At 46.8% G+C, this 14,477-nt stretch overlaps 1 protein-coding gene and 4 non-coding genes across 5 annotated transcripts in view; 4 read left to right on the top strand and 1 right to left on the bottom strand.

Annotated features, from left to right (window-relative positions):
- The window catches only part of Trnal-uaa (transfer RNA leucine (anticodon UAA)), an 83-nt gene extending 25 nt beyond the window's left edge, over positions 1-58 (top strand). The window contains exon 1 of the tRNA in view: positions 1-58. This exon is cut by the window's left edge and continues 25 nt beyond it. This is a non-coding gene — a tRNA (tRNA-Leu).
- A 1,225-nt stretch (positions 59-1,283) lies between these two features.
- Trnal-uaa (transfer RNA leucine (anticodon UAA)) lies at positions 1,284-1,366 on the top strand. The gene has a single exon. It is a non-coding gene; the product is annotated as a tRNA-Leu (tRNA).
- Positions 1,367-2,162: 796 nt separating this feature from the next.
- On the top strand, positions 2,163-2,245 carry Trnal-uaa (transfer RNA leucine (anticodon UAA)). The gene has a single exon. It is a non-coding gene; the product is annotated as a tRNA-Leu (tRNA).
- Positions 2,246-4,461: 2,216 nt separating this feature from the next.
- On the top strand, positions 4,462-4,544 carry Trnal-uaa (transfer RNA leucine (anticodon UAA)). Its single transcript has one exon. It is a non-coding gene; the product is annotated as a tRNA-Leu (tRNA).
- A 1,053-nt stretch (positions 4,545-5,597) lies between these two features.
- LOC135809151 (calcium/calmodulin-dependent protein kinase type 1-like) lies at positions 5,598-14,365 on the bottom strand. Its single transcript, XM_065322438.1, has 11 exons — positions 13,673-14,365; positions 11,528-11,659; positions 11,210-11,284; positions 10,582-10,720; positions 9,402-9,525; positions 9,020-9,095; positions 8,628-8,720; positions 7,951-7,970; positions 7,654-7,732; positions 7,149-7,224; positions 5,598-6,566 (listed from the first exon to the last, which is right to left on the bottom strand). Exons 1-11 carry the CDS (start codon positions 13,729-13,731, stop codon positions 6,390-6,392), a joined length of 1,050 nt encoding a protein of 349 aa, XP_065178510.1. The 5' UTR covers positions 13,732-14,365; the 3' UTR covers positions 5,598-6,389.
- Between the last annotated feature and the right edge of the window lie 112 nt (positions 14,366-14,477).

Here is a 14,477-nt window from a genome sequence, read left to right as displayed (position 1 = left end):
GTTGGACTTAAGATCCAATGTGCGTATGCACACATGGGTTCGAACCCCATTCCTGGTAGTTTGGGACCCTGCACTGCCCTTTTTATTTTATTTTTCGGAAAATATTGACTCAGTGGACGTGGAGAGAACCAGAATCAATACGAATTTGGGGTTGTGGTGGACTCACATCCATTGCCTTCTTCATCCATACAACAATGTAGTCTGCTATGTCGCTGTTGATCCAAGTCACGGAATGCCTTTTAGATCCACGTCAGGATCCTCCTGCGGTAGGGCAAGAGTCTCGCTGAACCGATCCTCACCTTCTGGAAGTACTACCGCAGCATGAACAGACTCTCCGGTTGCGAGAACTGGTAGACTCTTCTTCAGTGTGATGAGTTAGAGCCCTATGTTGAGTGCCAATGTTGCGCTTCTACGGCTCCACGATTCCACGCTGAGAATTAGAATAGCCAAGGTGGGGAAGAGCGAGCATATCCACGAGACTTTGCTGACCGTGCTGTGGAGAAGGGCAAAGGAACAGGGTTAGGGAGGCCAGACTGTCAAGAGAGAATGAGGGCAAGGAGAGAGAGAGAGAGAGAGAGAGAGAGAGAGAGAGAGAGCGAGAGAGAGAGAGAGCGAGAGAGAGAGAGAGAGCGAGAGAGAGAGAGCGAGAGAGAGAGAGAGCGAGAGAGAGAGAGAGAGAGCGAGAGAGAGAGAGAGCGAGAGAGAGAGAGAGCGAGAGAGAGAGCGAGAGAGAGAGAGAGAGAGAGAGAGAGAGAGAGAGAGAGAGAGAGAGAGAGAGAGAGAGAGAGAGAGAGAGAGAGAGAGAGAAGCAGCAGCAGCAGCAGCAGACTGTCAAGGCAACATGACTAGCAAGCATGTGGAAATGGAGGTGCTAAAACAGAGGTATGAAATGCAGAGACTAAGCGCGAGACAAGCAAGACAGCCAGCACACAGAACGTGAGAAACACACAGCAAGAGGAAGACAATCGGCACATACCTAATATCTTTGATTTGGTCACGCTAAAAGACACTCGTTTTGATACAAATGGGGTTGCAGGTGGCAATGCGGATAGTCACATGGCACATGGCTGGTTGCCTTCCAGCATTGAAGAGAGCTGAACTCAGTGGATGCCGTTGCATAGAGCCGTGTACCCTTGATTATAACATTGGTGTTCCATGGTTGCCAACCGCAACCAGGTGACAACACATAAGAATGTGGTGATAATTGGTGCAGAGTTGAACTTCTGTTTGATGGAATTGCAGTACTGTTTTATACCAGTGGATGACGTTGGAGTTTTGTGCTAACCAGGGTGGCCGAGTGGTTAAGGCGTTGGACTTAAGATCCAATGTGCGTATGCACACATGGGTTCGAACCCCATTCCTGGTAGTTTGGGACCCTGCACTGCCCTTTTCTTGTTTTGTTTTTTTGCTAAAAATTACAATGGCCATGGAGTGCTACATCGGATTCTTGGGTTGCTGTGGTCTCACGTTTTCTTCTTCATGTACATAGCCATTACTGTTGACCGAGTCCAGTTATAATTATACATCGTACCAGAATCTGGCTACTGAGGAGTGCGAGTACAGAACAACTGGTTCTGAACTATGCATGTGTCCCGCAATGTGCAGTTTGTGCATTCAGAGTTTTACTACTAGCCTTCAGTCAACTAAGGCAATGGCCAGGCTCTGTGATCATGATGGTTGTGAGTGAGCTGAACTACTCTAGGCTGTTCTTCACTTTTCCGTCCCGGCTTCACTTATTGGTCTGTTCACTTATCTGCAGTCCGTCAGTGAACAGATCGTCTATTATGGCAGGTGCTATCCTATCCTTGCACTCGTGCTGTGCAGAACGTCTGTGTAAGGCCGCGTATGACAGCGGCGCCTGTCCAATGTAAACAATGCTATGCGTTTGTGGACCATGTCGAAATGGAGCTGGATAGAAGCGATAGTCTACTCCACACTGTATTGGTGGTATCGTTATTCAGCATTTTAAAAGGCTGAACGCAGTTCAAGCAGCTGCATGTAGGCCATAATTATGACTGTTCATCACTCCATGTCTGTCCGGTAACCGCGGAGACTGTAGGGGACAGCACACACGGATTCTGGTGTTGATGATGGGCGTGGGGGTGAACCTCTGGTGTGCAATGCTGTCATGTGCCTGTGGACAGCATGGTCACTTTGTGCTAACCAGGGTGGCCGAGTGGTTAAGGCGTTGGACTTAAGATCCAATGTGCGTATGCACACATGGGTTCGAACCCCATTCCTGGTAGTTTGGGACCCTGCACTGCCCTTTTTATTTTTTATTTTTTCTCCTGAACGTATGACTCGGTGAACATAGCAAAGGGAACCAAAATCCATACAATTTTTTTGGGATGCAATGGCCTCCCGTTATCTTATTCAACCAACACGGGTGCGGAGGAGAGAGAGTGCTGGGTCTTTCTGTCTAGGTGCCGTCTTCTTGGCCGAGGGTTCTGGCAGCTATGGTTCTGATTCTGAATGTTTCTTCATCCTGTGCATGGTGGCACGGCTCTCCACATGGTGATTTTCCAGCCATGTTTTATTGTTAGTCATCTAGGTGTATAGAGAAGGGAAACAAAGTTGTTCACTCGTTGGCAATCATTAGTCATCTACACTGGTTGCAACTGAAATTCAATCCCTGATTTTCGTGCTCGAATGCAGCACCGATTCTAGCCATCTCTATTTTGTAGTGTTACAATCCCATGCTGGGTCTTTGCAATGTGAGCACACCGCTCCCGGGTCGGGTTTCAGTTGCCAGCACTTTATGTGTGTCGTTGCTGGATTCACCCCAGAATTATCTCACTCAAGAGTCAAAACCTCATTGAGCACTCGTTGTCATCAGTGCTAGACCATAACATTATGATGAAAGTACCACCAGACTTGAGTGCTTGATGTTACTTCTCATGAAGTTGTTGGAATCAAGGAGTCGTACAAACCCGGATTTTCGATTTTGACAGCATGTTACAAGGCGAGGACGCGTAGTGCTCCTGACTACAACCATAAACCGGTTGGCAGAGTCCCGGTCTTGCGACCATTTGAACCGTATTGGGAAACCAACGTGCAGACGGGGTGTTCCGACGTGGTGAAGGCCTACCCATGGCCTCGTCGGGACATCACCAACCTCGTCGGCAGCGAGCACCTTCTCACAACAGTCGTCATGGTGATGACTATGACTGTTACAGCTGACGAGCTGAGAGAAGGACGCCATGGGCAGAAGTTGGCAAAAGACAAGAAAAGAACAAAAGAAAAAAGAAATATAAATTACAAATAATTTAATTACAGAGGAAGACAAGAAAATAACATCACAAATCCTTCCAGACGTGATCCCTGCAGCGGCAGCAACGTGAACAATACTACGGCGGCAACACGACGACTTCTACAACACAAAAAACGAAAATTATAAAAATCCTACCAACCCGTAGAGTAACGAGGGTCCGAACCTGGGTTTTCCCAATACGGTTCAAATGGTCGCAAGACCGGGACTCTGCCAACCGGTTTATGGTTGTACAGTCAGACCTCGCTTATCCGGTCCTCGTTTATCCGTATCCCTCGCCATCCGGAAGAAAATCGCTGGTTACCGATGTGCAGCATATGTTATGCATACAACATAACCGGACCTCGCGATCCGCATACCGGTGCATGATTTTGTGTACAAACTGGTTAAAATGTGTACAAAATGCTTCGTCGTATCCGGTTGCATGTGGCTGGCTAGCGCCATCAGAAGCTAGTATCAATGAGTTGTACAAGCAAATGAGGTCCTTGACCTGCTGGGTGTGTGCGGACAGCACTCAGTTGCATGCACTTGTCATTTTTCTCGCTTGTTTTACATACTGGGCACGCTAGTTGTACTGCATAGGACCAAGAGTACATAACCCCCCAGAGTGTGCAACGCCTGATCCAGCTCTGTGTAGGGTCTTGGTCGAGCGGAATCGGATCTTTGCGTCATAATACCGTACACATCTGAGGGGAACCCGGGGAGTCGCGGGTACTCTTGGATCAAAAACAATGGTGCCCTGCCTCGAGACCGGCCTTGCGCTGGTGTGAAGTGTACGCATGACATCAGAAGATCCGATTCCGCTCGACCAAGACCCTACACAGAGCTGGATCAGGCGTTGCACACTCTGGGGGGTTATGTACTCTTGATAGGACCCGTCTACATGTACATGTATGTATGATGTCACTGCTTTTGACATGCCACATGCATATACAGTATGTGTGTTCAGTTATCCGGTTACCTCGCCTATCCGGATGTTTTTGTGGAAAACAGATGTGTGCGGTTAAGCGAGGTCTGACTGTAGTCAGGAGCACTACGCGTCCTCGCCTTGTAACATGCTGTCAAAATCGAAAAACATGTTAAACAACCAAGCAAGGCTTCTGTATATACCAAACCCGGATTTGTACGACTCCTTGATTGGAATGCACACTTCTGACTTCTGTGCCCGTGGAAAGCTGTAGAGCCTTGTGCTAACCAGGGTGGCCGAGTGGTTAAGGCGTTGGACTTAAGATCCAATGTGCGTATGCACACATGGGTTCGAACCCCATTCCTGGTAGTTTGGGACCCTGCACTGCCCTTTTTCTTGCTTTATTTTTGACTGAAAGTGTTACTCGGTGGACATAATTATATGAACAAGAGTCTGTGTCTCCTTCCCCTTTGCCTTCTTGTGCATGTACTGAGCACCTCACATAGTCACAATGGGGTTCTGTGAGTTCGTCTGAGTGTACCAAGAGACCAACAAGGGAAGGTGCTGTCTTTGGATGTTTGCTTGGGTGATCTATACACTGGCACCTCTTCCCCATGACTCAGGCGTGTGGTGCACATCTGCCACTAGTCCTAGGATATGCCGAGCACCGTAACTCACTGGCGTACAGTTATCAATACTGGCTTATTGGAAGTGGGTCCCTGCTTTGTAGAGCTTACCTTCTAGGATCAGGGTCTTCTGTTCTGTTCGGTGGCACAGTCCAAGTGTGAATGTTGTCAACGTGTTTAGCAGGGAGTCGTAAAATATCGTATTTTATGACTCCCTGCTGTTTAGTAATCATGGTAATGCTGTTGCCGTTTTTGTATGTTGTGTACTGTAAGCAGTGTGTGTGTTGTGTACTGTAAGCAGTCTGTATGTTGTGTTCCACAGCTTACAAGCTGGGTCATGATTGGAGTGACAAGTACGGCTGAGTGACAGTCGGGTAGCATTTTCTTCGGGTATCAGGTTCGGGTAGTTTTCCGCGGGTAGCACGGGTACCCTATCGGTTAATGTTTCCATGGTGACACCACAATGCACCCCTTCCCTTACACACTGGATAGACATGCGGAGTATTACATAAATTTGAACACATGCGCTGTACATGATGTCATCTGCGACTTCGGGTTTTCGGGTACTATTCTGTACCCGTCTACCCGAGGTCCTCACGCGTAGCACGGGTACTTGACTACACCACTAGTTACAAGTGGCATTCCAGCTGGTGCAAACAAGTACTAGAAGTCACCTCTTCTTCCAGCGTCCACAGCGAGGCGCATACACAGCTTGTTTAGCCATTAGGAAATGCAGAGGAACAATGATCGAGAATGGAGTCGTTTGTGTCTTTTCCCTCAAACCAGTTCAATGGAGTCAATTATATCTTTTGTCATTTCATTTTAAAAACAAATCATGGCGAGAGTGACGTATTTAGTGTTTCTGTAGCAATATGCTGCAGAGCATTTGGAAAGTTCCAGTCTTATAACAAAGTAGAATTTAGGGCATCCATTCTTAGATAGTACAGTCAGACGCACGCATCCGTTCTCCACAAAAATATCCGGATAGGCGAGGGAACCGGATAATCGAACACACATACTGTATGTATGCATGGCGTATGCTGAAAATCGGTAACCGACGATTTTCTTCCGGATGGCGAGGGATCCGGATAAAAGAGGACCGGATAAGCGAGGTCTGACTGTAGTCTGATATTGTCCAAGTGCAGTCGCTAAATCTTGAAGTACAGTCATGTACATTTCTATATCAAAGTTGAAGTTAATAAACTTAGAGAATTGAAGTATAGAAATAGTGGAAAAATAATCATGATGCACAGTATTAGACAATTCTGATAGGTTCACAATATTGCAATGTAGCCAGCTACAGACATAGCAGATGTTGTTTAAACGTTGTAGAAGCATTGGCGAACTGAAGGCCTTTCTCACACGCGGAGCGGAGAGTCTGCAATACTGATGTGAACTTGAATGTGACCTGTGTTGAATGTTGACCTTTATTGTGACATGTAGCGAATCAGCAAAGCAGTAGAATTAACCCAGCTGCTTTCATCACATGCCCACGCATATACACGCGCGCACTTGTATTTTACATTCAGTTGGGGAGCATGGCGACGAGGAAATTCCACCGCCTGCTACACAAAGAGAGGCATTTCTTTCAAACTGGAGTTGAGGAAGCCTTCCTCTCGGCTTCAAGACGCTTGGCCCTTGCTTTCTCCCGTGCTACAGCTGCAGCAGTAAGGGGGTTGGGACTTGGACTGCGGCTGCGGTCAGTACCTGCGCCAACACTAAGTGTTCTTAGGCGACCAACCACACGCGCATAGTTCTTCAAGCGCTGCATGACAAACGAGACAAGGATATTCGGAAAAACATAGTGTTGGACCGGGAATACTGAAGCTATGTGGAATAGAGACACAAACATGGCATTGCATAACAACACAGTGAACCCCCGCTTCAGTTTCACAGATGCTTTCTTCACATCGAAGAGATGACAATGCAACAAGTCAACTTCAGTACCAATCGCCAATGTACTAATCTACTTAGTAAAATAGGAACATGTGGCCTGGCACAGGGGTATACATGTATGCATGTGACATCGACATTGGTTAGGATGGAGGTTTATCACCTCACTCGTATCACCTGACTTGTATGGCCAAGGCGCTGTGGGGCCTGCAAGCAGACATGCACGGTGTTGGTGTTGGGTATGCCCCATGCATGTGGCACGGCGACTCAGAGAACCGCTCTCTGCACTATTCCCAAGGCATGATAGCATACCAGTCCTCTTCTTTCTTTCTTTCTTTTTGTTTGTTTTTAAATGCCTACACTACACTACAGTAGGCAAATATGCCTGCAGATTACTAGGCATATTTTTCAAACCATCATATGTGACATGTTAGCTATAGCCTCCATGTCTTACCTTCCATCTCTGTTCAAGAAGCTTGGCCTTGACAGTTTTGCTGATATCAACTCCACTGGCTTCTCCTCCAGATATCCTGTAGGAAGAAAGTGCACACAGTGACTTGTTATACACGACTCCTTGAACAGTTTTATGTACCCTGCAAACAGTAAGCAGTCAGACTGCGATAATCTTTCACTCAGATTGTTGGCATCTCAGTCATTGCACGTGGAGACTTGAGTGTGCGTCCGCTCTACGTACTCTCAATGAATTACATTCACATCGATTCTTTGTTCAACCACTTGCTTTGTGCGTTCATTCGAGATTGATTCCTGCGCGAATGTCATCACGTTTTCCTTGCCATTTGTAGATGCAGTGCTGCACCTTCAGTGAGTGGTCAAGTTGCCACTGACTGGCTGCAAGACAACCTTGTTGGGTAGGCAACCCCTAGTTTTCCAGCGCTCACTTCTACACTGGTCATGCATGTGTTGTGGAATGAATGGACCGGGTTACTCTGTGAACTCACCATGGATGTTTCAGTGCCTCTCCGCACGTCATGCGCTTGCCAGGTTCCACAGTCAGTAGCCGCTTCACAAAGTCCTTGGCTGTGTAGTGATAGATCAGGAAAGCAGAGGGAGGGGAGGATGCTCTCAGAGGACTGTTAAATGGAAACAATTCAAGTGATGTGATGTCAGTCATGAATGTTCCACAATTTGTACATGTACCGGTAATGGTCCGACTGACCCATCCCAACTCCAACAGACAATCCCATATAGCATTGCATCATAGATTGCATTACAGATTGTACATCGTGCAGTCTTACCTGCTCCGCTGATGTCCTTCCTGCAGTGGACCAGACAACATTGAAAAGCAGAGGAAATACGCATGCCATTCAATGCAAGACTGTGAGGTGAACAAGCCCCCCCCCCCCCCCGCTGTACCACCAAGACATGTACAGTGACACCTCACAATTGCCGATACTGGTACTGGGATCAGGCATGGACTGTCCTGCTTTAGGAGATGACCTCATTACTAATACAATACTGTAGTACAAGTTCAGAGTACAAGCAAAACAAAACGTGTCCTGGATGCGGAGGTGTTCCGCTTAGTTGAGGTGCCCCAGCCAGGGAAACGTGGCCAAACCAGCTTTGTGACTAGGCCTGGTCATGGGTAGGACTCCATGGTATCTGCTAAGGGAGGTTCTGCTGTACACGTGATGCCGCGGCTTTCAGCGCCCACCCATGCTGTTTTGGAATACAGGGTTCTGAAGCCAGGCTGAACCGTCTTCAATTTTCAACACATCATGCTGTGTGGTCTTACAGACCAGGTGCCGGGCTGCTGAAATGGTCTGCTGACCAGGCCTCACTTGTATTGATTCCATGCCCACTGACCCAAAGGACAACACATTTGTTTTATGATGTGTGCCTCTTACAAGTAGTATCTAATAGTCGTGAGTCGTTCTCTTTCACATGCCCAGCTATATGTTGGCATGTCACTTACCAGTACGGATCCTCAAACTCGAAATGTCCTTTCTTGATGATTTCAAAGAGTTGCGCATCACTCTCGCTGTAGAACGGAGGATACCCGCATAGCCTGCACAACGCCGGGAACAGCAAAATGATCATATTTAGCACTGTACTATGATCTATGAGATGCAGATTTCAACCAGAAGGACTGCACTATTGCATGGAGAATGAGCACTACTACTACAGACCTAGTTGTGTATGGATCAGGGTTCTGTTCAGAAGTCAAATCACTGCATGCTTGGTCTGCTAGTATTCAAGCCCACCCATCCAAACTATTGGTTCCATTTCTCCCTCAAACATGCCCATAACTCCACCACAGCATTGCACTTCATATCATCTATCATACCCGGTGACACGCTCACTTACAGAATGTAGGTGATGACACCTATTGACCAGCAATCCACGGACTTGTCATAAGGCTGCTGTTTCAGAATCTCTGGAGCTGAGCAGAACACACACACACGCACGCATGCGCGCATGCACGCACGCACACACACACACATAATCATTCATACTTATTAGCCTGTGAAGCAGCCGGTGACCCTCGTCAATACAAGATGTTGAACCGCACATTGTATGGAAGAGTATAGTGATAAACTGAGAATTAATGTATGTATGCAAAAACCTCGTTCTGCCTTGTTTCAAAGGAAGCTCTGCCCTTTGCAGTACCGAGCACTGCGTGAACAGAAGAAGAATTCTACTGTGCATGTGTGTACATGTATGTGTGAGTCACTGTCGCTGCACTCACCAACATAGCCGGGTGTTCCGCAGGCTGTTGCCATTTTCACCTCTTCTGCAGCTTTTGACAATCCGAAATCGCTGACCATGATTTTAGAGTCATCATCTGATGTTTGGAAGAGAATATTTTCAGGCTACACAAGAAAGGTAAAGAATGTAGAACAACAAGCAGAAGTCTGAGTACTGGTAAACTGGACAATTAAATCCATAAGCAGTTTGCCTACCCGAAGTTGGCAGTCACGTGATCTGAATTTCCTGAAGCCACTCTTTTCCATGAAAGCTGTGTGCCAGTAGCACAATAGACACCCTTAGCAAACCACGGTAACGCTATTTTTTACGGTACTCGTGCCTTGATCACCCAAATAACGTTGAAGCTGCAGCGTAAAAACGTTATGGGGCTGATTTATCGTTGTGACCAACGGTACGTGTTTTGGCCAAATATTGCATAGTCCGTATGCATTTCACCTTGCATCGCGTATATGGTGACAAAAATAGTTGTACCGCGCTAAATCAAAGCTATTCTCGTGGCAACAGCATACTAAAAATAGCGTGCATCTTGCTAAAGGTCGAACCCAAATGACGGTATTTTGCCCCTTACGATAATACTGTTACAACAGAACGTTTTTTGCTAAGGGTGTCTAATGTTACTACTCAGCATCATAGCTGTCACGTGTCACGTGGTGTGGAAATGCAATTTTAGAAGAACTGGAGTGTACCCAGGGTCTTGCCCCCCCCCTCTCTCTCTCTCTCTCTCTCTCTCTCTCTCTCTCTCTCTCTCTCTCTCTCTCTCTCTCTCTCTCTCTCTCTCTCTCTCTCTCTCTCTCTCTCTCTCTCTTGTGGCACATATCATAGTGCCAGAATAACACACATGGGGAACTTGAACGTCCTTTGCAACACTGCTGCAGCAGTTTGCTGGCTGCATGGCATTTGCTGCTGGTTTGGTGTGGCACAAGGTATTGGTATTGACATTGCTCTAGGCTAACCCGGGTACCAACATCTGTAAATGGCCCGCTGCCCACATTATTGGATGTGACGACCAAAACAGTACAAGCAGATAAATTATGCCAGGGGTGAGAGCACCTCCTTCCAACTTTGTATCCTCACCCCCAAACCACCACAAAAGCACTCAACTTGCATGCTTCTTTTTTTAAGGTAACAGATCAGTTCGATTAATACCGGCTCTACCCTACCTTCAAATCACGGTGAACGATTCCCCTAGAATGGATGTACTCAATTGCGTCTAGAATTTGAAGCGTGATTTCACTGGCTCGCCTTTCCGTGTAGCTGCCAAGTTGAACGACTTGATCGAACAGCTCTCCACCACTAACCCTGCAGTGACAGCAGACACACAACAAGCACATCATTTTAGGTTAGTATTAACTGACAGTACTGTTTTGGAATTGTTTGTATTACAACTTCCACTCCAGGCCTGTTACTGCTGGTCTGTTTGATGGTACATTGCACATGGTTGTGTTTATCATGAAGTTGTGGGAATACATGCAATCAAGAATATGTACAGACTGAGTAATATAAGCAGTGGTGTGGCTTTGGTGTAACGCTGTACTGCAATGTATGTATCACAGCCACCGGGGTGATTCCGGTACTAGCACGGTGACTGTGACATTGCCTCGGTATTGGAGTAGATCGGCGGGAGTTCAAGATGAATGCAACACGCTGGAAAACTACCATGCACCGTGCCTTGCGAAAGTGAGTAAACACCAGCAGCAGCAGCAGCAGCAGCAGCAGCAGCAGCAGCAGCAGCAGGATGAGGTTTGGTAGTAAATTGGTACATGTACAGGCCACAAGTTGAGTACTTACAGTTCCATGATAAGGTAGAGATGTGTTTTTGAATCAATGATTTCAAACAGTTGGATGATGTTCGGATGCTTTATCCTGTCAGAAGAGACATAATGCAATGGCAGAAAGGCTATGAGCAGATGCAGACGAAGTTCATGGGAATCCTACCTCTTCCACACAGGCCAAGAACTCTCTTCTCAGTTGAGTTTGGTGCTGCCATTGGGCATATCTCTGCACTACATGCCTACATGTCCACACTTGTATTGTATGAACGGTATTCAATGATACATCATGTGTACGCGTATACAAGCTGATCACAGTACAATCAGGTACTCTTACTGTTTGAGAATGGTGATCTCACTGTCCAGACTGTCTAACTTGCCGTCCAGTAGCTTCTTATCGATGCATTTTATCGCAAACTCCTCCTTCGTTTCTCTGTTCTTAGCGAACAACACCTCTGAGAATGCACCACTGTACACATGGGAGACGGGCAGAAACCACAAGCACATCAAAGTGTAATGATAATAGTTGTGAAGTTGGATAACCAAAATGTGCCAAGCTGTATTCGATGGTTTCCGTGTAAATCTCCAGCCATGCCAAGGGAATTGGACAACAGAGGACCTGATTAGCGAGGCAAGTGCATGTACAACAGGATGGGCTAGTACTAGTATATTAGAGACTCTACCAACCGGTTTATGGTTGTAGTCAGGAGCACTGTTTCCCATACAGTAAGTCCTCGCCTTGTTCACGCTGTCACCGTGAAAACATATTACCTATCCGGCAAGGCTTGCATTATTTATATACCATACTAGTATATCAGTATGCCATGTACTATGGGGCATGCTGTGTGGTTGCATGTCAGCAAGAGAGGATCTATCGTGTGTGTGCTCTACTATACTACCTCCCCACTTGTTTTGTAGGTGCTGGTATCAGTAGTCGAGGACCAATACTGACAGTTGCCTGCGCCTCCTAGTACGTGTCAAGATTCTGATCACTTTCTATGACTTAGCCACCCACTACTGCACGTGGTGGGATTTCTTGCTAGCCACGATGGTGATAAATAAATGAATTTAAAAGCTGGATTTGAAGCCTGTGCTGAAAAACAAGAGTGGGGCAGAAGATGGATATAGCATCCATGGACTGATCTACTTCAAAGCAGTGACTTTTGCAAAGCTGTGAAAAGCTATAATGAGGAAGAAAACATACTCTGCAACAATAATGCCAATTTCCAGTAACTACTCCTTGACAAAGCGCTTTACAACACGGAAGGCCGAAACAAGGCAAAGCAAAAAACAACGAATGGCGCCCTAAAAACGGTCCGCACTACCAAAATATGCTGTGGATCATCTCCAGTCTAATGCCTGCATGTGGTTCCCAAGAAGAGAGAGACTTGATAGTGACACCATTCATGCCAAGACATGTCAAAATCGGCCGAAAGTGACACCTGATTCCTAGGTACCACCGTACTGAGTGTTGTTGTGTACTTGACAAGTAGTGGATATGTACGCATGCACACTGCACACTGCACGCTGCACGCTCAGCGTGGAGACAACATGAACAAAAAAACTTTCCCAGGCAGGCATGCATCGCACGCACTGGACTAGGGAGTCTCAGAGCTGTATTTGCCCAAAGTCGAGGGCCCGACGTGGGAGCTGCTCGGAACCATCTGGAACATGCCAATTAACTACAGTCGACTTCGCTAATATCGACTGCGGATATAACGACAATTCGCGAATAACGACAGAATTTCCATGCCCAGAGCAAAGTCCCATCCAACTGTAATACATTAAAATGAGACTTCGGGTATAAAGACACTTCGCGAATAAGGACACTTTTCTGATGCCCCGCCGAGTGCCGTTATAAGCGAAGTTGACTGTAAATAGGATGAATAGAATCGACACACAACTGAGACAATCTGTTCTAACACGGCTTGCATTTTGCAACGACTGTGAATCCGGACTGGCCCGATGGCCTCTTTCCGGTGATTATGACCGTGAGGGCGCTTTCAATGAAACCCCACCAACCTTGATCGAGAACTATGTACGATCGTAGAATAACATAACTATACATGACAATCGTCGTACGGTACATACATGGTTGTATTTCAAAGATATCTGGAAACTTTGGCTATAGTCCCTACACTGCCCGCAATTATCCAAGGCAACAGTAGAGGGACGGCTTCAGTGATATCTGACATCGTTGCATCCAGTAACACGACAATCGCTGGGCACATAAAGCAACAAAGGCTGCGTAGATCTATGTGGCGTCAACACTAAGTCTTGTACAGCATGGGCCGTTTAGATAGTAGACTTGGACAGCATGGGTTTAGATTGTAGATCTACGACGAACGATACAACCCACGATGATTATGATTGTGTGTGAATGGCTAATGGAACAGGACACACCGCCCGGCTTCAAACCGCACTCGTGTGTTGCAGCTGAAACCAATTGATTGTGTCACAAAACAAACCAGGCTGGACTTACGTTCCCAGAACTTTGCCAAGGTCATACTTCTTGATCAGTTTGATGTCGTACTTTGGCATGGTGAATGGTCGGTAGTCCGCGCTTCGCCGTAGACTGGGTTGTGTGGCGCCACGTTCCTCGTGGGATAGTGTGTATAGGTGGAGAGGAAGGTCACCTCCAGCAGCGCAGCAAGCGCCAGTACCAATGGTACTAAGATCACAACTGCTTTCGCCAATTCAGCAGAAATTTTCCAAGCTTGTAGCACTGTGCCGGTGAAGCTCGCAACGATTCCCCGGATCTAACTGGGTCTTTAGTGGACTTGTTGAACTGTTACCGCAGTCGTTGATGGCAACAGAGGCAGAGAGAAAGAGAGCAATCGGATACCCGTCGGTTAGCTCCACTACTGCTAACGTTCACAATTCACCAGAGAGAAGTGCTAGTGTGTGTACCAACCATTGATAACAGTTACTGATATGACCTCAAGAAAAGAGCACCGTTTTGCCCACTGCTTTGGCAACCTACCTAACACTCGTGTCAGTGTTGTTACAAAGCAGTCATGTACAAAAGTAGGCCACTCCAACACTGGCAACAATGTTACAGATCGGTACTGAGTATGCGCAGACAACAACGCGATTGCAGAACTCTTGCCACCGAAGTCATCCGAATCTGTCACAGTGTCAGCCAGGGTGAGAGCTAAAGTCGTCTTGAAGTTGAAATGTCTTTCTTCGCAATGTTCATCGTGGCTCACGAGGTTCGATCGTCAGTTCGTTTCGTGACTCTTTGGCAGTTTTCATCACGCGGTCACTCCATGGCCATACTATGGACT

Source organism: Sycon ciliatum, chromosome 2, assembly GCF_964019385.1.
Source record: "Sycon ciliatum chromosome 2, ocSycCili1.1, whole genome shotgun sequence".
Classification (NCBI taxonomy): Eukaryota; Metazoa; Porifera; class Calcarea; order Leucosolenida; family Sycettidae; genus Sycon; species Sycon ciliatum.
This window is presented reverse-complemented; position numbering and strand designations above follow the sequence as displayed.